The 23455-nt window shown below is 36.6% G+C and overlaps 2 protein-coding genes across 6 annotated transcripts; both read left to right on the top strand.

Annotated features, from left to right (window-relative positions):
- The first annotated feature begins 12496 nt into the window (after positions 1-12496).
- On the top strand, positions 12497-18627 carry LOC131625929 (cell division cycle 20.1, cofactor of APC complex-like). 5 transcript variants are annotated; one of them, XR_009290991.1, is made up of 8 exons: positions 12497-12738; positions 12832-13098; positions 13185-13454; positions 13552-14307; positions 14826-15471; positions 15821-15900; positions 16011-16128; positions 16577-18627. XR_009290991.1 is itself a non-coding variant. In XM_058896763.1 (4 exons), the coding sequence occupies exons 1-4, from the start codon at positions 12685-12687 to the stop codon at positions 14257-14259; spliced, it is 1299 nt and encodes a 432-aa protein (XP_058752746.1). In that variant the 5' UTR covers positions 12497-12684; the 3' UTR covers positions 14260-14785. The 5 variants fall into 5 exon arrangements, 1 of the variants encoding a protein (XP_058752746.1); XR_009290990.1 differs by having other exon boundaries at positions 13552-14296; positions 16011-18626; XR_009290989.1 differs by having other exon boundaries at positions 13552-14301; positions 16011-18626.
- Positions 17339-17884, top strand: LOC131625944 (uncharacterized). The gene has a single exon (XM_058896783.1). The coding sequence runs from the start codon at positions 17339-17341 to the stop codon at positions 17882-17884; it is 546 nt and encodes a 181-aa protein (XP_058752766.1).
- Positions 18628-23455: the final 4828 nt, after the last annotated feature.

Below are 23455 nucleotides of genomic sequence, written 5' to 3'. Positions count from 1 at the left end.
GAGTTTTTAGAGAATCTGCCCCTTGATGGTCAACATTTGAAATGATTAGCTTTTACCCCTCGGAGTTCTCAAGTCTCTTGTATTTTGATATGATCAAGTTGCTCACTGATTCTCATCCTCGAAAATTGCCTTGATGTTAAGCACATATCTTGCATGCAAAAGAATGTTAATTCTAAGAATGATGATTCTAATGCAAAGCCTATGTTAGTCTTGAAGTTGTAAAACTTTTTTTGTGAAATGAGGTTGCGACCTCTCGTGACCGAATCACTAGTTGACACAACCTCGATTTTTTGCATATGGAAGATAAAGCAAACGTACGATACCAACATGGATATGAGTCTCGCTTCATTGGGATTCAGTTAAACGCTATCTCATCAGAGTGCGCTTTCAAAAAAAAACCCTACTTCAATTAGGACTTTTAAGGGTTGTAACTTGGCCGGGTTCACGGTTTAAAGAAACAAAGGATATTTAGGCTCAAAATTATTTGTACCCACCCCCTTCGTGATGTTCTCCAGTCCTATGTTCAATTTAGCTTGATACGAGTGTTCATCCCTCACAAGGAATTTTGAAATGGTTGAGGAATCAATGAGGTTCTTTGGACACGGCGGTCGCTCACCTTTTATTCTTCTGATTCATTATCACACGACTTTGTTCTCTTGTTTGGCAATTTCATCATCTTTTTCCTTTTGCCATTTTCTTTTCATCTTTTTTTTTTTCATTATTTTTTCGCCATTTTTTTTTGCTCTCTTTTTTTTTTGAACAAGTCGTGTGACCTCGCATAGTCTTTGATTCGTTGGAGGTGATTGCGACCGCCTCACTCCTTTGATTTGATGAAGGATTACCATTGTGGTATCATCATCTCTTGATCTCTTGATGGAATAAGGATAATCATTGCGGTTTTGACATTCCTCAACCTTTTGGAGGATAACCATTATTGTATCCTTAGATGCATGCCCTTCTGGTGAGTTTTGAACACTCGATCAAGTTAAATGAACACTACCCTGCCCCAAGGTTAAAATAAGGGTTTTTTATGATTAGAAAAAGAAACTCCTACTTCAAGGCTCAAAGGGGTTAACGATGGTCTATCTCCCTTATATCTCCGGTGTTTGGGGATTCGAAATAATGCCTGTACATCCTCAGTAGGGTTTTATTCAAAAACACACGATTAGAGATTTTGCATTTTTATCTTTCATCATTCTCCCTCCGCTTTTTGCCTAAGCAAGAGATTAGTAAAGTCGGTATCGTAATGCCAAAACATTTTATGAGTGATAACGAATGGATTACTTCAAGACGAACATGAACAATGTATTATGATTTTCATTCAGAAATTAACAAGTTTTTACATGCTATAAATGCTTAAACAAACAATGAAATGTTACGAATGAGAATGCAATGAAGAACTGAATGGCTGCCATTGTTGAGGAGACTTGACTCCGTCTGGACTTGTTGATCTCGAATACTTTCTGCAATTCCTTCCAAACTCTTCAGATTACTTCAAAAGAAAACCTTAACGAAGTCACCCAAGAGTTGTAAATTTTTGCCTCACTTTAGGGATTCGAGCAATGCTAGTGATGCAATGCTCAAGATAAGAGTTCGTCTTGCTTATCCCTCAATCGGGAGCCCCAAGTATAGATGTTGGAATAGTAATCTCCATCATAAATGGAAGGAATCTTGTATGGTCATTAAATTGAGGAGATCTACTTGTGGTGAAGAAGACCCAATACTCGAATCTTAACCAATTGAAGTTCCAACAAACAGGGAAGCGAATGGGAACAAGGCAATAGAATCACGTCAATTTGTTTCTCATATTCTTCTTGTCTCCATTAACAAGCGAAGCCACTGAGAAGGAGATCCTGAGAAAAGGCGACTGATATATGAAGTAGAACCTTGAGAATGAGAAACGTTGTGAAGAACACTCTTGATTACCACATGGAAGAAGATTTTGACAAAGTCATCCAGGAATTTGTAACGCTTTTAGGGATTCGAGCAATGCGAATGATGCAATGCTCAAGATAAGAGTACGTCTTGCTTATCCCTCGATCGGGAGCCCCAAGCAACTTCCACATATGTATAAGAGATGATTACCAATTCAGCTTCAATATCCAAACCATTCGGAGTGAGAGTGGATGATCCTTGCATTTCTTGATATCAGGCATTAGGCACAAACCAACAACATTTGAATCAGTGGAGTCACGACTTTTTATAGCTTTCAATCTTTTCTCCAAGAGGTCGAACCTTTTGTCAAATTCAATACTTGGGAACTTGAAGACTTCAATGATCAAATTGTTCTCATGATGTGTTTCCTTCTTAAGAGTGATAAGAATCTCAACAATCAAACATTCTGATTCATAGGACTTTCTCTTGAGGTGAGATTAACATTTGCATTTGGCTTCTGAGGAACTTGTCTTAACTCTTCATGTCTAAAATAAAAACTTGAAGAGCCTCCATAGATTGATTCATGTTAACCCCCATTTCTGTTCCCATCCCATTTAAAACCCACAGAGTTGTTCCAATATCAACATTTGAGCACGTAGCGGTGAGAAGTCAATTGTATTGTTGATGTCAAAGTCTGAATAGAAAGGCCCCCACAAGCTTCTGATAGAACCATGAAATGCATGATAGTGTGAATGCAATGTGTTCGTTTATGGAGAATCCTAAAGTCTTTTCACACTTTTTCTTTTTCTTTTATTTTTTTTTGAAATCAAAGCTTTATTTTGTATAGAATATCTTTTCTCTTTTTCTATTTCTTTTTTCCTTTTTTATGGAAATAGACTTTAGGATCCCCCACAAATGAAGTGGATAAAGCAATGATGTTATGTAATGCAAAGCATGGGATCAAGGTCCATATAATCTTAGTAACCACCGCACAATCCTCTGAATAACTGATGTGAAACCTCTGTACAGGCCAAATGTCACAGGATCAAAGGTTCGACGCCTTTTTGAAATACCAGAATATCAAGCACCATAAGAACAGACCAAATAAAGGTCCGACCTCAAATATGATGAGCCAATGGTATGTAGGAGCCAAGGTTTCCTGTCCCACCCCAATCTCACAGGTATGTAGTCTAGACACGGACAAGTGGTCCCTAATGGTCACTAGGGTCTACAGTTCCCATGGGGTACAAAGTGTTTGAGGCAGCAAGCGTGCCAGACACAGTGTTCCATGAAAGAACCTCGCCCAGTTGTGGTACCCCATGTCAAGCTCGATCGTAGCAAGAGCCACGGGAGTCAACATGAGCATCCACGCTAATCCTATGTGTCACTGGCCTGGGTAGTGGGCCTTTTACCTCACAAAAACCCCCCACCTGCAAAACAAAGCAGAAAAATATGTGGCCCCCACGGGGACCCATAATATAGTCCAGATGCATGATGTGCAAGCAGAAATAAACATGATATGCAAGCAGAAAATAAACATGCAAACATATATACAAGATATAGACATAAAAAAAACAAATAAACACCCAATAAAATAAAACAAACAAAGGCTAGGATCGACTTGCTTAGGTATCCCCAGCAGAGTCGCCAGCTGTCGCACGCTCGCGAACAAATAAACAGAGTCGCCACAAATATATTTATCCCATAAGGGAAAGGAATATCAGAAAACCTGGCAAAGGGTAAGAACAAGGTCTTGCGACCAGAGAATCTAGGAACGGGAGTCGGTTACGCAAGGGGAAGGTACTAGCACCCCTCGCGCCCATCGTACTCGATGGTATCCACCTATGTTTGTTTCTATCTAAAGGGTGTGTCTAATGTCTATATCTACATGCGAATGAATGCAAAAGAAATACGGGGAAAAGAAGGAATATTTACAAGTGTGCTCGTTCAAGCCCCGCGACTTGATGCCTACGTATCCTTTTCAGGAATCAGAGCGCCGTAGTTCGGCTCACGATTTTCTGTTTGTTTTTGTGTTTTTTAGTTGGGCGGAGTTAACGCTCGCGCTCTTGCATAAGGGGACAACCTAGGATGCAATGGAGCGGAGATAACAATGCCCTTAAGAAAGGAGAGAAAGAGAGAGAGAGTTTGAGTGTTTCGAGGAAATCCCTAAAGCAAGGGAAACTCGAGTTACTCTTTGGTTTGTGTCTTTTAGAATTTGGGAACTTACGCCCGAATGGAACCCTAAAGCAAGGGAAATCCAGGCACTCGAATGATTCCCTAAAGCAAGGGAGATCCAAGCTTCCATTCCCTCTTTAAGAATTTTCACTTTGATTATTAACGTTTTAAGTGTTTTCTTTGTATTTTTTATGGGGATTTTTATTTTGAGTATTTTTAGATGTTTTAGTGTTGTAAAAGAAAAGAAACTAGCCTAAGTATGAAGGGAATTTCTACCTAATGTTATCATGGTTTCTACCTAAGGTTAGGAATAAAAGACACATGAAAAATAAAGCAAAAAGTGGAGTATAAGAAAATAGCATAAGAGCATGAAATAGAACAAGTCAAAATATAGCACAAAAGTGAATTAAAAGTACTATTATTTTTATGTCGATTTTTATGAGAGAAATTGAATTACAAGTCAAGTAAAAAGACTAAAAAACAAATAGCCTAAGACTAATATTTTTTATGATTGTTTTTTATGTCAAAATGATGTATCAAAGTCTAAAATGATAGGAGGAAATTAGTTTTATTTTTATTACAAGAACTGACAAAAAAGATCTAATAAAAATCTAAATGAAAAATGGAAACAGGGGGGTGCCAATTGAATCCAGTGGTGTAGGAATGAAACAAGCGCAGGCCCACGCAAAAAGGCCCATGGGAGTTTTTTTTGTTTTCAGAGTGGCCAGAAAGGAGAGTGGTACGTGGGCCTCTATGGGGTAAGAAAGCAGTAATTTCATGGCCCGAGCTTGTTTTTATTCATGTTCTTCTTTTCAGCCAAAAATGGAGACAATGGGCCAGGGGGTACGAAGAGAAATTCGGTGAGGCCCAACAATTTGTACTGATCCATATGATTTATTGTTCAGATTTTTGTTTCATTTTTCTCTGATGGCAAAAATAGTGAGTGTTCATGGGCCTAAGGAGGGAGGTGTAGCATTTGAAAACAGTGTGAGGCCCAAGGATTTTTTAACAGATTTTTGTTAAGATTTCATTTCTCTTCAAAGAAAATAAAATAAAAAAGAACAATTAAAAAACAAAAAGGATGGAAAGAGTGAAATTAGGGTTCGTGTGGCTATTCAATTACTGAAGAAACTTTCTCCCTCATGAGCAACAAACACGGTGCGGCGGAGATCCCCCTAAGCTCACCGAAAACGGCGTCGAAACGCCACCGTTCCTTCACACCCTCTCTCTCGTTCTTTCCTCTCAATCTCTTTCATCTCGCAACTCAACGATTAGCTTAAACCCCAAACTCCCACATCTAATTCGCAATATTCTACAACCATTCAAAATCAAAGCTAAATGAAATGGAACCTGGAATTGCAGCAAGAGAAAGGTCATAGAATTCCGGAGGAGCTTCCAATCGTAGTTTACGCAAGATAGAAATCGGAGCTCTCACGGAGTAGAGGCTTTCAATTGGAGTCGACGCGAAATAAACGCGGAGACGAAGGAGCCGATGATGATTCAGGTAAAATTCTCTTCTCCCTCCTTCGGATTCTTCTATCTTTTCTTCTTCTACCTTCTATTTTATTCTGGATTGTGTGTGTCCGAGTGTCGTGAGCTCCGTGCGATTGAGAGAGTGCCGAGGGTGATGGCGGAGATTAGGCTTAGCACACCTTCTTTCAGAGTTCAAAGGTGGAACTCTGATGAAGGTTGGAGGTTGCGCTTTGGTGATGGTGGAGAAGATGCAGAGTGTGGCGTTGAAGTGTATGCGTGAAGAAAAATGGAGAATGATGATTATGGAGATTGAAGAGAGAAGAAGCAGAGAGTGAGAAGAGAGAAAGGGTGAAGAGTCAGGTGAAGATGATGAATGAAAAAATGGCGTGAGGATTAGGGAGAGAGGTTGAAGATGAGAGTGGGTCTGTTATATAGAGATTGAGGGATGAAGTTTGCAGTTAGAGAGGGTGATTGTGAGCCCTTGGATTGAGAGGATTCTGTTATGAATTGAAGGGTGAGGATTTGAGAGTTAGTTATGTTGGTTAGGATGTGAAACTGAATCAGTTTGTTACAGTTAGTAATTGGTTAGGTGTTGGTTGCATTCTGTTATCACAGTTAGAAGACTTGAAAAAGTTGGTTATGAAATTCTGTTATTCTGTTATATGGCAGTTAGGAGATAGGTTAGTTAGGAGATTTGTTTGTTATTTTCTGTTATGAATGTTGGTTAATAAAGACAATTAAGCTGTTGTTCTGACTCTTGAATGCTTTTTTCTGAATATGGTGAATGCTGAACCGAACTATTCTTGTGCGCAGGTCTGACTCTGGTATGAGTTTGGATGTGCGACTGTTTAGGAATTGCTGGTGTGAACTTGTGGTACGAATTAATGGCAGTCAGGTACGGATGCGAGCTCATGATTATTTGGGACAGTTGAGTGGATCCAAGCCCTTTGAATTTAATCAATGGCTTGTTCTTCTTATTTGTCTATTAGGTGAGATGTAGGGGCTGGTAAGTGATGTATAGAATTGCATGAGCTGAACCGTTTTTGTGAATCGCCTTGTTAATTAGTTTTGAAGTTTGGACCGTTCTCGGCATACAGTTTGAATTGTAGTGTGTGTAGTTTTTTTTGTAGTTTTTGGTATATGAGAATTGGCGTATGGTATGTTAGTAATGTGTATGGTTTTGGGTAGAGTTAACTGTTAGTGTGAATTTGTTTGGTTATTGAGAATGGATGAGGTTTAAATGGTTAAGTATGAGTCAGGATAGGATTATGAAAGTGTGCGGCGATTGTGTATGAATTATAATGCGAGTTTATGATGATTTTGGCCTGGTTTTTGAATGATGCAGGTGGTTTTGTAGAAATGTGTTAGAGGTATTAGTTACAGATTAAAGGCTGAGACCGAAATTGTTGCGAGGTAAACGAGATTCTCTTTTTCCTTTCCGGATTCTCTGTTACAACTATTCCGTTATCTCAATTCTGAACTGATGCACATTTGTTTGGTATTGTTGTGTGCTACTGTTTGATATGTAGGTTGCAACAGATTTGGAAGATTGTGGGTTTTTGTTACTACACCAGAATGAACAACTAATGGGTAAGTGGGGTGAGTTAGAATGTATGGTAAAGATTCAGTTTTGCAACAGTTAGGATTTAACTGTTAGTGGTTAATTTGAACATGGTTTTGGAAGGTTTAGAAATAATTGGAAATGATTTAGTAGTGGTTTTGTATGGTTTAGTGTGGAACTGTTTTGAAATTTATGAATATGAATGATGGCTTAATGCATTATGGTTAGATAGATGTGATTTCTAGGGTGGGTTTGATACACAGGGTTATTTTGGTTTTACAGGATGATGGAAAGAAGTTTGGACTGATGTATGCTTGGTTTTATGCAGGTTAGCATCAATTTTGGAACAAGGTCTATCAAAGCGACACACATCATTGCTTGAACAACAAGAAATGCCTATCCACATGGCACAAATAAAACGGTTATGAAGAAATGGAGAAAGAGAAGGATATGTTTTAGGAAGTGCTGTATTTTTCCCGTGTAATTTTCTTTGTACTTGCAATGAATCAGACATGTATTTCAAATGCCTATTTTTCCGTGTAATTTTCTTTGTACTTGCAATGAATCAGACATGTATTTCAAATGCCTTGGATTTTGAGTGTAACTTGTAATACTTTGGCTTTGGCTTGTAATGACTTATTCCAAGCGAGGAACTTTTTTCTCCATTTTCAATTCTGCGTCTTGATTGAATGAACTACAAGATATGATGAGAAATAATCGAAAACCTCTAGAAGTTTAGTCAAAAGTCAACTTTCTATATTTGACTTTGACTAAAAGTCGAAGTTTGAATTATTTCCTTTCAATTTGAAATGATTCTCAAGACACTTTATCTCACCTCAAACTTTTGCGCAAAATCCAAAGCATATGATTTGTAACATAAGTAACCAAGCAAACCAATATTTGATTACATGATGAAACCCAGATGAAATCTCAATATGTTGAGATTGCCCATATAGTGATCATAACAAAATCCTGAAGTCCACTGGTAAACCCAAACACACAGGCCCAAGAAACCTAATCCTTTGATCAGACACTATACATCGTTTTGCTCTTGATGGGAAGATAAATAAGCCTTTGTGCCAAGTCTCGTTCGTGCGAGACCCCATTTTGCTCCATGATTCTTGATCCCCTATTTTTAGGTGCCTTATTAAATGAATGAATGCAAAATTATGCAAATGACCTAATGGAGGTATGCAGATGATTCAAAAGCTATAAGCCAGATAGAAATAAAGGGTAGGACAAATTTGGGCTTTCCATGTTCATGTTACGGGCTTTTAAAAAAGATGACCTTTTAATGACTTTTTTGGAGGACTTGTAATGTATTGGATCATATCTCTTGAATGAAGCATTTCTGGCCTTGGCATGTGAGAGACAAAGTTGTAGAGAATCCACTTTCCTTCAGAATAGGCTTTGGTTGGGAAATGTTTGGTACTCCATGTGAAAGTTATGGCCAGTCAAAGTTGGGTTGACTTTTCTCCTAGAAACCCTAATTTAGCAACTTTGAGATTTTTTGATTTTGAAGCTTTCCTTGATAGATCATGATCAACCCTTGATCAAATGATGAATAATATTTCAAGAGGTTGATGTTGACAAAAAAACCAGGAGTTTTGACTGTAATTTGACCATAGTTGACTTTTAGGTCAAACTAGTCGACTGTGGATCATTTGAGCATTTGAATGAGCAACCCTTGGAATTGAAGCTTGACTTTTGACATGGAGATACCTTGAACCCTAATAATCCATATGAAATCCATTGGAACCCTTGATACATCTTTTCTCCTTAGAAAATCCAAAACCCTAATTTGAAAACCCTTTGATGAGGAGAGAGTGACTTGAGTTTAACCATTGAACCTTGAACCCTTAAAGATGAAATGAGATGGGAAAATTTTGGGGTATGACATAACGAAATACATGATCAGATTCTCCTTGATGCACTTATATTCCTTCGTCAGTTGCTTGATTACCAATTCTGAGTCACCCTTAATTTCGACCCTAGTTGCCCCCAATTCCAACAAGGCTTCAAGTCCTGCAATTAAGACTTCATACTCTGCCTCATTGTTCGAGCACAAGGGTCCCTCGATTCTATACTTAAGTTTTGTTGGAATTCCATCAGGAGAAATTAGTAGAATCCCAACTCCACTACCATCTTTATGGGTGGAACCGTCGAAGAACAATCTCCAAGGCTTCAACTCAACTAGGAGTTGAGGAGTTTCGACCACTGCGTGATCCACTATAAAATCTGAGACTACTTGCCCCTTCATAGTTTTTAAAGGCATAAAGTCCAAAGAGTACTCAGTTAGGGCTAGAGCCCATTTGCCAATTCGATTATGCATTATTGGCTTTGATAACATGTACTTAATAACATCAAAATGCGAAGATACGTACAAATCTATTGTACTTAATACTTTTGGCCTGAACAAACATGTCAATAATTTCGGCCTCGAGAGCCGCTATTCTTTTGTTTTCAGCCATATAGGCCGAAATAATTTTGAAGAATGAAGACTCAGACATAATTAACGTCTTCGTTTCAGCCCGAAGGCCGTATTTCTGTTGATCCTTCTTCAAGGTCTGCCATGATCTCATGATTCCATTGAAAACTATTTAGGTGGAGAGTCAGAAAGTATAAAGCATTCTTGCTTGGGGAATAAGCATCTTCAGCTGGACCACATGGGCTTATATTTCCCAGATTCCTGTCGAAGTTTGCCTTATCCACCTGGTTTACTTCATTCATGAAGTAAATTTGGTCAGCTTCTATGTTTTCCACTATGCCATCTGTTCTCCAGATCGATACCCTCTGATGCATAGTCGAAGGTACTGCCCCAACACCGTGGATCCATTCTCTTCCAAGGAGCAAGTTGTAGTTGGCCTTCGCTGGTACCCCCACGAACATGGTAGGCCTCGTGATTGATCCCACGGTTAAGTCAACTTGAATTACTCCCAGAGTATGTCCTATCTTCCCTTCATAGTTCGACAAAACCATGTTATAAGGTTTTACGTCTGTATCAAACATTCCCAACTTTTTCAGCATAAATTGAGGCATGAGATTCACCGTAGCTCCTCCGTCAACTAGAACTTTGTTCACTGCTACCTGTTTGATTTTGACCCTTATATAGAGGGGCTTGAGGTGATTTTGCATCCCTTGATGTGGTCGCTCGAACTGGGAATTTTGCTCTTCGATGGCATTATTATTGAGGAGACTCATCATCCTCGCCAATTTCTGTTTCCTGGTTGTACTCGTGTGGTAACACCGAGACCACATTGCAAAAATTCATGTGTAAAGAAGAGACTCTATCGGAATCGAAGTCATCAGTAGGTATATCATCCTCTCTCATTTGTTCTTCTTCAACTTTATTATAATCCATCTTGCCCCCAACAAGGAATAGCGTTCTTCCTACAGGTAATCCAAACTTTGCCCAAAATCTCACACTTTCTGTTGTAACTTGTTGTTCTCTTACTTACTTTGTCATCGGAGTACCTTGCAAGTACAACCCCCTTTTTCTCAACCATCACCGAAGATCAAGCCTACCGTTGCTGGCCACATGCTCTGCCCGTAGCGAATAATTATTTTACACTATCAGTGTCAGTGTATATTCTTTTTTCTCTTATTTTTTAACAAAAAATTAAAATAAATTACACTTTATTATATTAACGGTTTATTGTAAAAGTTAGAACAGGGCCACTAATTTGTTTGGGCCAACCCAGCCCACACTATTTCATATGCTAACCCAATATAAGTTCAATTAATTATTTAAAATTTATTCTATTATTATTATTATTATTATTATTATTATTATTACACAACTTCTAATAAAATAGCATACACACTAATGTCTAGCCACACCCTCATGTTTCTACACTTTTAGACATAACCCCTCCAACAACATAAATTCACAAATAATTCACATCCAAAAAATTAAATAATTGAATAAAATAAACAGGCGTTACAATCTTAGTGTTACAAACTTTCTCCGCGAAGACTTTTACAAGTAGTAGTAGAAAAGTAAAAAATGCCGAAAATTCTTAGAGTTGCAAAGAAAATAAAATAGTATAAAGATTGGTGTTTACGTCTTATTTACAGGCCTCTATGGCACTAATTAGCATTAAAAAGCGCTAATTCACGAATCATAACTAAAGAAAATGAAAGGGCTTCAAAATTGAAACGGAAGAAAACCAAAAGCCACCAATAGTCTAGGCGAATTACAGTCGTAACATGGTGTTACACGCTGCTTGCCGTAATTCCTGCTAGTCCAAAAATAAAAGCATCATCTTGATCTGTTATGGGCGTAACAGGTTGTTAGAGGGATGGTTGTAACAACCATTGTCTTTTTGCCACACTGATGCCATTTTTCCTGATCTTCTATAACCATATCCATTTTCTTCATTTACTTGAAACATTGACAAAACACCAAATTTTGGAATTAACCCGCATAAAACAAAATGAAAAATTTAGAAAATACCTAATTAAAAGATGGTTAAAATATTGATGATCAAACCCTCCATACTTAAATCGTTGCATGTCCTCATGCAACTTGGCTTACATAGAAAACATTTTCAAAAAGCCATAATTATTAGAAAAAATTCAAAAAAATGTAACTCTAAATACTCATATGTGAATCTACAATCAATTTAGATTAAAGGTTAATTTACCTGGTAGCAGTTAGTCCAAGGGTTTTGTGAAAACACATTTAGAATCTCCCTACAAGATATCGATTCCATTACAGACTTGACTATAACTCACTCTAGTTGGCTTCTCTCTTATCAAAACATGTTACCGGTCAATTTAAGATATATTAGGCTAAATATCATAGAGATCAAAACATAAAGGTGAGATTGACTGAGGAATTTTTCATTTATTCAAGATGTAAAACATGCTAACTTTTGGGAAGGGCGTCTTGTTTATGGTGTACCCAACTCACTTCAATTAGCGTTCTTTTATTTACACATTTTCATTTGTTTTTTATTTTTTTCTTAGGCATTGAGGATCAACCACCGTTGGGCTGAATAATCGCGTAAAAATTACCCAACTTAATAGATGTAGTTGTCTTTTACTGCCTTTTTTTACTATAACAATTTTTTCTTTTCTTTTTTCTTATCCATACAACACACAATGTGTAAGATAAATATTACTGATGCCATAACGTTTACATATAATATATCCTAATTTTCTATTTTGCAAAGCTATTTTTAAAAATAGGATATATTATTTTTATATTTTCTTATAAAAGAGTTTTTTAAAATTAGTATTAAAGATTGTTTTTATTAAAAAAAATAAAAATAAAAAGATTGGAAAACAAAAGATTGAAAAGGGATTGAGAAAGATTGAAAAAAAAGATTGAAAAAGATATTCCGCGAAAAAAAAAAATAAAAAACACGAAAGTTTTGAATATAAATTGATGAAGCATCGAACAGTCATATCACACTCTGTTCTTTCTCATCTTCTCATTCTCATCTTTCTCATCTCTCAAACAATTGAACGATCTTCGAAAATCGCTACTAACACTAATTTGATTGTGCATTTGTTTTTCATTCTTTTTTCAATCTCTCACTTTTCTGAATCTCGCTTTGTTTGTTTGTTGCAGATTTCATTCATCACCATCACTAATGGATTCTCGTTACCCTTTCCAACAACGCCGAAACACTTCTTCTCAGGATAACGTAAGCCATTTCTCCATCATCAATTTCATTTCCTGAGTTTTGTTTCATTTTCATTTGCTTTGATTTCTCATTTTAGTTTTATGTTTGTAACAGTTGGATAGGTTTATTCCAAATCGCTCCGCAATGGATTTCGGTTACGCCTACTACATGCTGAGTCGTAAGGAAAACCACATTTCGGTTCCAGAGGTCATTTCACCATCGACACAAGCCTACCGCAAACGCCTTGCGGAAGCTTGTAACCTCAGTGAAAGAACTCGAATTCTGGCTTTCAAGAACAAGCCTCCATCACGACTACAACTCATACCTAAACAGATTCTCTCACCACCACCTCTGTCCAAACCAAAACCATCCATTCCTAAGGTAATTACTTTTTTCAATTTCATGTTATATAATCACATTCTTACCATTTGCATGCTTATAATCTGTTTGTGAAAATGCTTCTGCAGACATGTTTGAGAACCTTGGATGCCCCTGATATGTTGGACCACTTTTCCTTGAATTTACTAGATTGGGGTACAGCCAATGTCCTCGCAATTGCCCTTCAGGATACCGTTTATTTGTGGAATGATTCAAACAGTTCCGTTTCAGAACTTGTCACCGTCCACGAGGAACACGGTCCTGTCGCAAGTCTTAGCTGGGCCTCAGATGGTCGCCATTTAGCCATTGGTTTGAACAATTCCAATGTCCAGATTTGGGATTACATTGCTAATAAAAAGGTAAATATCAACTCATGTTGTTTTAAATATCATACTAAATATGCAAATTGCATTAGAGAAATCTCATGTTTGTATGGTTTCATTTTGGTGCCTGCAGCTAAGGACATTAAAGGGTGGGCACAGCGCAACAGTGGGTTCATTGGCTTGGGACAATCATATTCTGACAACAGGAGGAATGGATGGTAAAATATTAAACAATGATGTTAGAGTGAGGTCTCCCATTGTTCAAACTTACAGGGGACACAGCCAGGAAGTTTGTGGACTCAAGTGGTCGCCCTCAAGACAACAATTGGCGAGTGGTGGAAACGATAATGTTGTCCACATATGGGATAGGTCCATGGCTTCTTCAAATTCACCTACTCGGTGCCTTCATAGATTTGAGGAACACGGAGCTGCTGTCAAGGCATTGGCTTGGTGTCCTTATCAGGCTAATCTATTGGCATCTGGAGGAGGTGACGGCGATCAATGCATTAAGATATGGAACACACATACAGGTGCAAGGTTGAAATCGGTTGATACGGGATCGCAAGTATGTTCTCTGCTATGGAACAAGAACGAGCGTGAGCTTCTTAGCTCACACGGGTTCCCTCAGAACCAGCTTATCCTCTGGAAGTATCCTTCCATGGCTAAGATGGCGGAGCTCAACGGTCACACCTCAAGGGTGCTGTATATGACACAGAGTCCAGATGGGTGTACCGTGGCATCTGCAGCAGCAGATGAGACTCTTAGATTTTGGAGTGTTTTTAAAGGCCCAGCAACAGACAAAGATAATGAGCCGTTTGCAAATTTCAACCTTATCCGTTAAAGCTAAAACTCTCATGTAACCTTTGCAATATCTAATGGTAAGGTAAAGGTAAGGGATACAATTTAAAATTTTTGTTTTTAGTTTGTAAAGGCTTGTTGTAGTTAGCTAATGTGTAAAAAATTTGTTTTTAGTTTCTAAGGGCTTGTCTCCCTATTGTTTTTTTCACACCCACGCACACACTAACTCTTCTGATAAGAGTTGTAATTTCTGTTTCCTAAGTAAGATATGGTACTAGTAGTTTCACAAAGATATGGAGAACTTAGAAGGTAATATAGTCTTTCAGGTTCCTTTTATTTTATAGCCTTTTTATGTATTTCAAATATAGAGTAAAATATTATGTGTGAAAATTTGGGTTCACTCCCTAGTCCCTATTGCTGTACTGTGATGCCATAATTTACTTAAAAACTGTCTTGCTCTTGAAATATATCTGTGTTGAATTTTGTTATATTGAGTGAGGGAGAGTGAGAATGTCTTAGAGCTTTAGATGAGCTTCAAATGAGAGTGAAATCTGTTATCTAGTTATATCTTCTTTTTTTTTTTTTTTTTTAAATTCTTCATTATTTCAGTTTCAAGAAATGTCTTTAGCAGCAAGAGGAGGATATGGAAAAGCTGGTGCCTGATCATCACAGTCTCAGCCACAACCTTCTGGTTGTGCTTGAAAAATAGGGAAGCATGTTTTATTTAGTTATTACTTTTTTATACTTATTCATTCTTTTTTACCAATTTTTCTGATTATGTGATCATATGTAACAATATTGGACACGGTTCCCACTTATTTAATTTTGACTGTTCAAACAATAAATGAGGGGAAAATACCTATTCATTTTTAGGACCTGCATCATGAGCTTGAAACTAAATGATGATCCTGAGAGCGGTTACACTTTTCCACTTCCAGAAACAAAAAAGAAAAAGATGCTCTGGTTGACCATGGATAAAAGCCTAATTTTTATTCCTACCTTAATTAGTATTCTATTTTTACTGTTAGAAACTGCCTATATTTTATGAAAGCATTTGGATAATTGGTATATTAGTTTTCATCAGTTGTGAGGTTTTATACTTGGGTAGAAATATTTGTAGTGTTGTAATTTTTTATTTGTTATATGCTCTGTATAGTCTCCAGGTGCAAGAAATATTGATTCTCTCTTTTTTTTCCAGATTGTTATGGTTGTTGATTCACGAGATCCATTGTTCTATCGCTGTCCTGACCTTGAGGTAAGATAGTTTTCTCTTGAGGAAATTCTTGACAATGGTAGAAATTACTTGGTATGAAGCAAATTTATGCACAGATACAGCCAAAGACTTTGTACTGAATACTTTTTGACAGCAACTTTGGGTTAGAGACAGGGTTAGAGACATACCATGTTACTCATAGTATTATATAAATGTCTCTCCTATTAATAAAAATATCCCTGGGAATGTAACAGGCAGTAGTGAGAGAGATTTGGCCATATCATGTTTCTTTAATATATGTAGACAATTTTGGACATTTTATTATTTTCTCTCATGTGAGTCATTCTTGTGTGAGCCAAGCATGACCCATTTTGCTTTGATTTCTGGACAGGCTAATGTAAAGGAGGTTGATGTGCATGAACGCACATTGCATTTGGTTAATAAGGCAGATCTTTTACCTGCTTCTGTCAGGTTTGAATATTTGTTTTTCTGTTTATTCTGTTTCAAATCATTGCTTTTAAATTTCTATTTTTTTAGTATCCTTATTATTTATCCGATGGTTTTCTTTTATTCTCCTGCAGAGAGAAATGGGCAGAATACTTTCGTGCTCATGATATTCTCTTTATCTTTTGGTCAGCCAAAGCTGCTACTGCTGTTTTGGAAGGCAAAAAACCTGGTTCATCTTAGACTGAGAACATGGTAAGTGCAAATAACCCAGACACGAAGATATATGGAAAGAATGAATTTTTAGCAAGCTTGCAATCAAGGGCAGAAGAGATAGTACACAAGAGATGAAATTCAGGCTCCTCTGATACAGGGTCATCCACTCTTAAATCCTCGGGCTAAAATGCTTGTTAGTCCATAGTCAAGTCACGTAGTTGTAGGATTTGTTGGATATCCTAATGTAGGGAAAAGTTCAACTATCAGTGCTCTGGTTGGACAAAATAAAACTGATGTCACCTCTACCTCAGGAGAAGAGGGCTTAGACAGGGAGACCCCTTATCACCTTTCCTCTTTCTGGTGGCAGCAGAAGGCCTACATATGATGATGTCGAGAGCAGTTCGGCGAAATTTTTTTACGGCTATTACTTCGGCAGTAATGGTATGAAAGTCCCATTTACAGTATGCTGACGACACAATTATTGCAGGAGCTAAAAGTTGGAAAAACGTTTGGGCCATAAAAGCTTCGTTGCAACTATTCACACTCATATATAGGCTGAAGATAAACTTTCACAAGAGCATGCTAATCGGCATTAATTTATCCTAATCCTGGTTGGAGGAAGCAGCGTCGCTTTTGCAATGTAGAGTTGGTACCTTGCCTTTCAAGTATTTGGGATTACCGATTGGTGGAGATCTGCGCAGGGAGGGATTTTGGAAACTGGTTCTGGATTCTGTCAGGAGTAGGCTGTTTGGGTGGAGCTACAAACAACTTTCTATTAAAGGTAGAATTGTCTTGTTGACATCTATTCTGTACGCTTTACCGGTTTATTTTCTTTTGTTTTTCAAAGCTCCCTCACGTATAATCTTTGAACTCAAATCTCTTTAAAAATAAATTATGGGGTGGGGATTTGGATGATAGGAAAATAAATTGGGTTCCGTGGGAGATAATTTGTCGTAAAAAGAAAGATTGGCCTTGCTAGGTAAATGGGATTGGAGGATGAGAATGAAAAAAAAAAAGCCTTTGGTATAGAGTGTTAGTGAGTAAGTATGGAGAGTCAAACGGTAGAATTAATAGAAAAGGGAGAGACTTCTCAAAGTGGTGGAAAGATCTTCATAAGATTGAAAACGGTTTGTGGGTTTCCAATGCGAACTGGTTCTCTAACAAGTTGAGATTAGAAGTTAGAAATGGCGAAGAGGCTTGGTTTTGGGGTAAGAATAAGTACCCGGTTAAAGAAGCATACAAAACAATAATGGAGGGAATATCGCTTGAAAACCATAGGGACCTCTCTGTTGCTTGTGATAACCTGGTCCCGCTGAAGGTAGCGGCATTGGTATGGAGACTCTTGCAGAACAAGATCCCCTCGAAGGATAATCTCATTAAAAGAGGTTCTTTGAGCGAGTCTCACTCCGGGGGCTCAGTACTGTGTGGAATGGCTGAGAGTGCATCTCACCTATTTTTCGACTGTCCTCTTTACTCTGCGGCGTGGCACAAAATCCTTTCTTGGCTGAATATTTCCCCTGCTTTGCATAATTCTGCCCCATCACATTTATGTCAATTTACAAGGCTGCTAGGCAGAGGTAGGGTGAGGGATAAAATATTTTCTGTTTTACGGTTTGCTTGTATTTGGATTTTGTGGAAAAAGAGAACGAAAAAGATTTTTAGAAACTCAAGCGGATCGACGGATGTTTGGATTGAAGAAATCCAAGTTGTGGCTTGGAAATGGTTAAAGTCTAAGCTGTATGGTTTCAACTACTCCTTAAGCCAGTGGATTTTAAATCCATTGGATTGTTCCTAACGTCTTAGTCTGAGAGTTTCCTCTTGTTTGGGAGCCCCCGATTTCGTGGTTCTGTCAATTTTATTTTCCTACGGCTACAGGTAAAGACCATTGCTAGTATGTTACCCAAGATCAGATCCTGCGCTTATTGAAATTTCTAGCTGAGTTTTTGCTGCGATGTCCGCAATCGCTTGCGGCATTGAAGCCGCCACTGTGCTGTGTTGGTCATTTTGGCAGAGACCTTACTGGCTGTGTCAGTTTTCCTTTTCTGTATTTGTGGTGCTAGGAGCTGGTTCTGGTTTAGCAGTGGTAAGGTTTTCGCGGTGCCTTATTCCATTGCTGAGATTCTGTTTGGTCTTTGGAGTATTGGAGCAGCTGCATTTTTTAGTTGATGACCAGTTGGAAGTTATCAGATTTCAGTTGTTTTGGAGCAGCTCTGGTTTCTCCGTGTTTTGCACTGGTTTATCGATGTTTTTGGCTTTGCTTTTTTCCGTCCGGTGTTCGACGGGAGCTCTGTGAAATAGATGCTGGTGCTTGTTGGGCTGCGAATTAGGTGGTAGTTCTTGGTAGTGCAGCTTTAGTTTTATTTGTCGTTGCTCCTTGTCTGATATTGATTTTAAGCAGTAGGAGGTTTGGTTTGTTTAGGTAATTTTTCAAGAGTGAGAGGATGATGTACCAATTATCTCTGTACTAGCTTTTGAGGCATCTCTTATGCCTTGTTATTAATCTACTCTTTTTGCTATTTAAAAAAAAAATTGACATCTTTGAATTTTTGTTTTTTTAGTTACTCTTTTTCCTTCCATTTGTTTAAACAAAATAATATTTATACATTTAAAATTTAATCACTCAAATGTTAAATTTAAGTATATTTATTTATAATAGGTTAAAGAGATAAATTTATTAAAATTATAAAAATAAAACTCAATATAAAATTAAAATAAAAAATGAATTCTAATCACTATTTTTTTAAAATTATATAATGTATTTTGCAAATTGACGTTATTTGAATTATTGTTAAAATTTAGATTTATTCTATTTTAACAATAATTAGAAATAGTTAAAATTAAATGTCAAAGACTAAAGTATATTTTTTATCTTTATATATTAGTCTATTCACCAAAACAATCTATCTATTATATGGTTTATCAATTTTAATCCCCAATTGTCATTTCTATTAAAAACATGATGATGTGTTTTTATTTTTAATATGTTGGTATGGTAAAAAAACTAAACTTGGATGATGTGATATTTATTTGATAAGTTGGTGCGAAAAAAAAATTGGATGATGTGTTGATTTTTAATGATGTGGTGCATAATGATTTAAAAAAATCAACAATATTAATAAATGACACATCATTATTTACTTTATAACAAATTAAAAATAAATAAATAAATAAATAATGAGAAATACAAATAAAAAAGAAAAAAAAACAGTTAAAATTATACAACCTAAAACTCAAAATGACATTTTTATCTACGTCAAATAATTTAAAAACTTGGGTTAAACACCTTTTTGCTCCCGGCCATTTGGGGCGAATCCCAAAAACAACCCTGTAATAAAAAAACACAGATTCTATCCCTGTAATATGAAGATTCCCACATTTTAAACCTTTATTGAATTTGGTGACTTAAGTTGCTGAGTTGTCATTGCCATGTAAGCATTATTTGTATACCCCATTGCCATGTAAGCATTATTTTAAACATTTTAAACCTTTATTCCCTTTTTTTTGTTGAATCCAATTAACATATTTTATTATATAAAACAAAGCAATTTAAATTGAAACACATGTGCTTCGTTGAAATCAATTGTCAATTGTCATCTAGGGTTTCTGCGCAACTAACAACAACGAAATCAACCTATTCACGAGCTTCAATCAATGGCCGGAAGCGCAAGTTCTGAGATCAATAGCAGTGGACGGAAAGCTCCAACCTGTGGGCACCAGCTTCCTATGCGAATTTTTGTGTCGAAATCGAAGTCAAACCCAGGAAGAAGATATTGGAAGTGTAAAAATTGGGGGGTTTGTTCGCTTGTCTACATATCCCTAGTTCTTAATGGTATTTAATTTTGATAGTTTACCAGATTTCGTTTTTTATAATCTGACAATGGGGGTTTGTTTGCTTTTGCAGAAGGAAGATGATTGTAATGGATTTCATTGGGACGATGAACTTGACAGTGAAATACTTGAGGGTCCTCGGTATGATGGATGTTCACTTGAAATTGAAAAGATGTTATAGGTTATGAGGAAGTTGGGTGCAGAGTTTGGGAAGAATGCCTTAAACGAGTTTGGCATGTCAATGAACAAAAAGAAGATTGAGAAATTGAAACTGAAGTCAGCAAAAGATCAGAAGATTATTAATGCCCTGACATACACTCTTATTGTATCTTGGTTGTTTTTTTGCAATTTTGTTTAGTTATAAGTATTGAAATGCTATGAATTGTATCAAATAGTTGTAAACTTTAGTTGTACTCACCTTTATCATCATATTGAAATGAATGAATGAAATTGGAACCATGTTGTTTATGGTATGTAAATTTTGTGCTAAACTTCTATAGATGTTATTGGTATGTATGTGGTCAGTAATTTGGTATTAAAGTTGCAAACAATTGGTAAGAAACATCATCAGTAGCTTTCCTTGGTGCTTTACTTGGTGCTTTCCTTGGGGCTTTCCTCTAAAACATAATAAAAAACATATACAGCAATCAACAAATAGTATACCACTAAAACACAATAAAAAACATAAACAAGAACAAATAATCACCTTTCTCTTTAATATTGCTGGATTTTGTTCTTGACTTTTACATTTTCTTGAGTTATGTCCTATGCTGTCACACTTTGTGCATCTGTAATTCACACCAGGCCTTCTCATTCTAGATCCATTCTCATCATGCTCTCTAATCATAAGTTTTGTTGGTCTTCCTGGACCTTTCTTAAATGTTGGTGGAAGCATATCTTCAACTTCAACACTAGGCCACATATCCATTCCATTTGTGGGACTCACACTATTTGAATAGCATTTACTATATGTTTCCCTACTGTAACAGTTATCCACAAATGATTCTGGATCTAATTTCCGATAACTCATAGCAGCTATGGCATGCCTACATGAAATCCCTACAAGTTCCCAAAAACATTTTGTTTCTTAAGCTTTGCAGCATACCTATATAACATGGAATATTGCTTATTTGAGACACCTTCAATAATTTCTTCAGCTATGTGTTTGGCTCTCCATGCCCTTCCCTTAGAAATCCCAACTGAGTATTTGCACCTAAGTTCTGCCATTAGATCTGAAACTTTGACCTTCCCACTATGCTGCCTCTTTTCTACAACAACCTTAGAAACCGACTTAGAATTTACTGACTTGTTATTCAAAACCCTAGCACATGTATGGGTCCCCACCCAAGTCTTTAATTGAAAAGTGTGTCTGTCACCAACTTTACTACAAAGGGCTAAAAAACCACAATTACCCCTACATGCTACCCTTACCCTATTACTTTCATTTTTCACAAACTTAATCTCTCTACCATTTAAAACAGACCATTCTCTTTTGGCATCCTTAAATTCAACAAGAGAATTAAACTCCATACCTAGCTTGAACTCATAGTCTTTGTTGAGTAAATCTCCTCTAAACTTCTCATATTTAGGCATCTTTTCATTGTCACTAACATCTGGATCCAAACTGACAAGGTCTTCACTTTCATAATCTCCATCTTCCTCCACCACCTTTGATGAACTAGGTTTGCCTTTCATGACCCTTGCAGGAACACGCAACTTCATTTTTTTAGGAGACTTTAAAATTGGTTGATCCTTTCTAGCTCTTAACTTGTACCTTAGCTTCTTACCATCAACTTCAACCCTATTACCTTCATCCGGTCTCTCAACCTCCACAACCACAAATCCTTCATTGTCATCATTCACCCTTTCTTCCTCGCTGTCCCCAAATCCTATTCCTACTGATTCTTCATCTTCACTCGTTTCACCAACATCAACTCCAACTATATTTGGAATCTCATCCCTCTTTGTGTTGTCACCAACAAAATGCTCAAGCCAAATATGTCCCTTAACATTGTTCATAATAGCATGATTTGCAATTGCTGTAACATGAACATCATCAGTGACGTGAAAGAAGTTTTCATCAGTACCTTCTATTTTCCTCCACATTCGGATTCCACTACAGTCGAAACCACATTCAAGAACTAAACTCATAGCTTCGTAGTATGACCAGGTATCTGAATCTAGCTCTCTAACAATAGTTTCAGTTCCTCCTCTATAAAAAACGAATCGATCACGCACAAACTCACCATCATGGTGGAACCTATCAATTGAGATATTGTCTTCCAAAAGTGCATCTACGGAAGCTAGGGGCGAAAATGGAATTTCGCGAGGTGTGTAAGAGATCTATGAGGTGCATTGAGATATTGTCTTAATAAATGTCAATGCCTCTTCACTTAAATTTGAAATTTTGAAATTTTTTAATTTATAATTATTTTCATTATGACTCTGTACTAAAAAAAATTATTATATTAATAACATTTATTTTTTGAGGATTAAGATAGTGCACTAATAGTGTAAAATAATTTTACATTGTCATCCAATTGGGATTCATCAATCAGCCATGTCACAAAATTATTTTAACAATAACAGTGTGACTTGACACTTAACATGATCGTGATTGATTGACAGTGTAAAATTATTTTACATTGTCAGTGTATATTCTTTTTTCTCTTATTTTTTTTACCAAAAATTAAAATAAATTACACTTTATTTTATTAACAGTTTATTGTAAAAATTAGAATAGGGCCACTAATTTGTTTGGGTCGGCCCTCCCCACACTATTTCTTATGCTAACCCAATATAAGCCCAATTAATTATTTAGTCATTTATTCTATTATTATTATTATTATTATTATTATTATTATTATTATTATTATTATTATTATTGTTCAACTTCTAATAAAATAGCATACACACTAATGTCTAGCCACACCCTCATGTTTCTACACTTTTAGACATAACCCCTCAAACAACACAAATCCACAAATAATTCACAATTCTATTAAATAATTCACAACCAAATAGTTAAATAATTGAATAAAATAAACAGGCGTTACAATCTTAGTGTTACAAACTTTCCCTGTGGAGATTTTTACAAGTAGTAGTAGAAAAGTAAAAAATGCCGAAAATTCTTAGAGTTGCAAAGAAAATAAAATAGTATAAAGATTGGTGTCATTTTTATATGTTTCCGTCTTATTTATAGGCCTCTGTGGCACTAATTAACATTAAAAAGCACTAATTCATGAATCATAACTAAAGGAAATGAAATGGCTTCAAAATTGAAACGGAAGAAAACCAAAAGCCACCAATAATCTAGGAGAATTACAACCATAACATGGTGTTACACGCTGCTTGCCGTAATCCCTTCTAGTCCAAAAATAACAACATCATCTTGATCTGTTATGGGCGTAACAGGTTATTAGAGGGATGGTTGTAACAACCATTGTCTTTTTGCCACACACTGATGCCTTTTTTCTTGATCTTCTATAACCATATCCATTTTTTTCATTTACTTGAAACATTGCCAAAATACCAAATT

This window comes from Vicia villosa, unplaced genomic scaffold (assembly GCF_029867415.1).
Source record: "Vicia villosa cultivar HV-30 ecotype Madison, WI unplaced genomic scaffold, Vvil1.0 ctg.000251F_1_1, whole genome shotgun sequence".
Lineage (NCBI taxonomy): Eukaryota > Viridiplantae > Streptophyta > Magnoliopsida > Fabales > Fabaceae > Vicia > Vicia villosa.
Note: the sequence above shows the minus strand (reverse complement) of the source record. Positions and strands in the feature narration are given on the sequence as shown.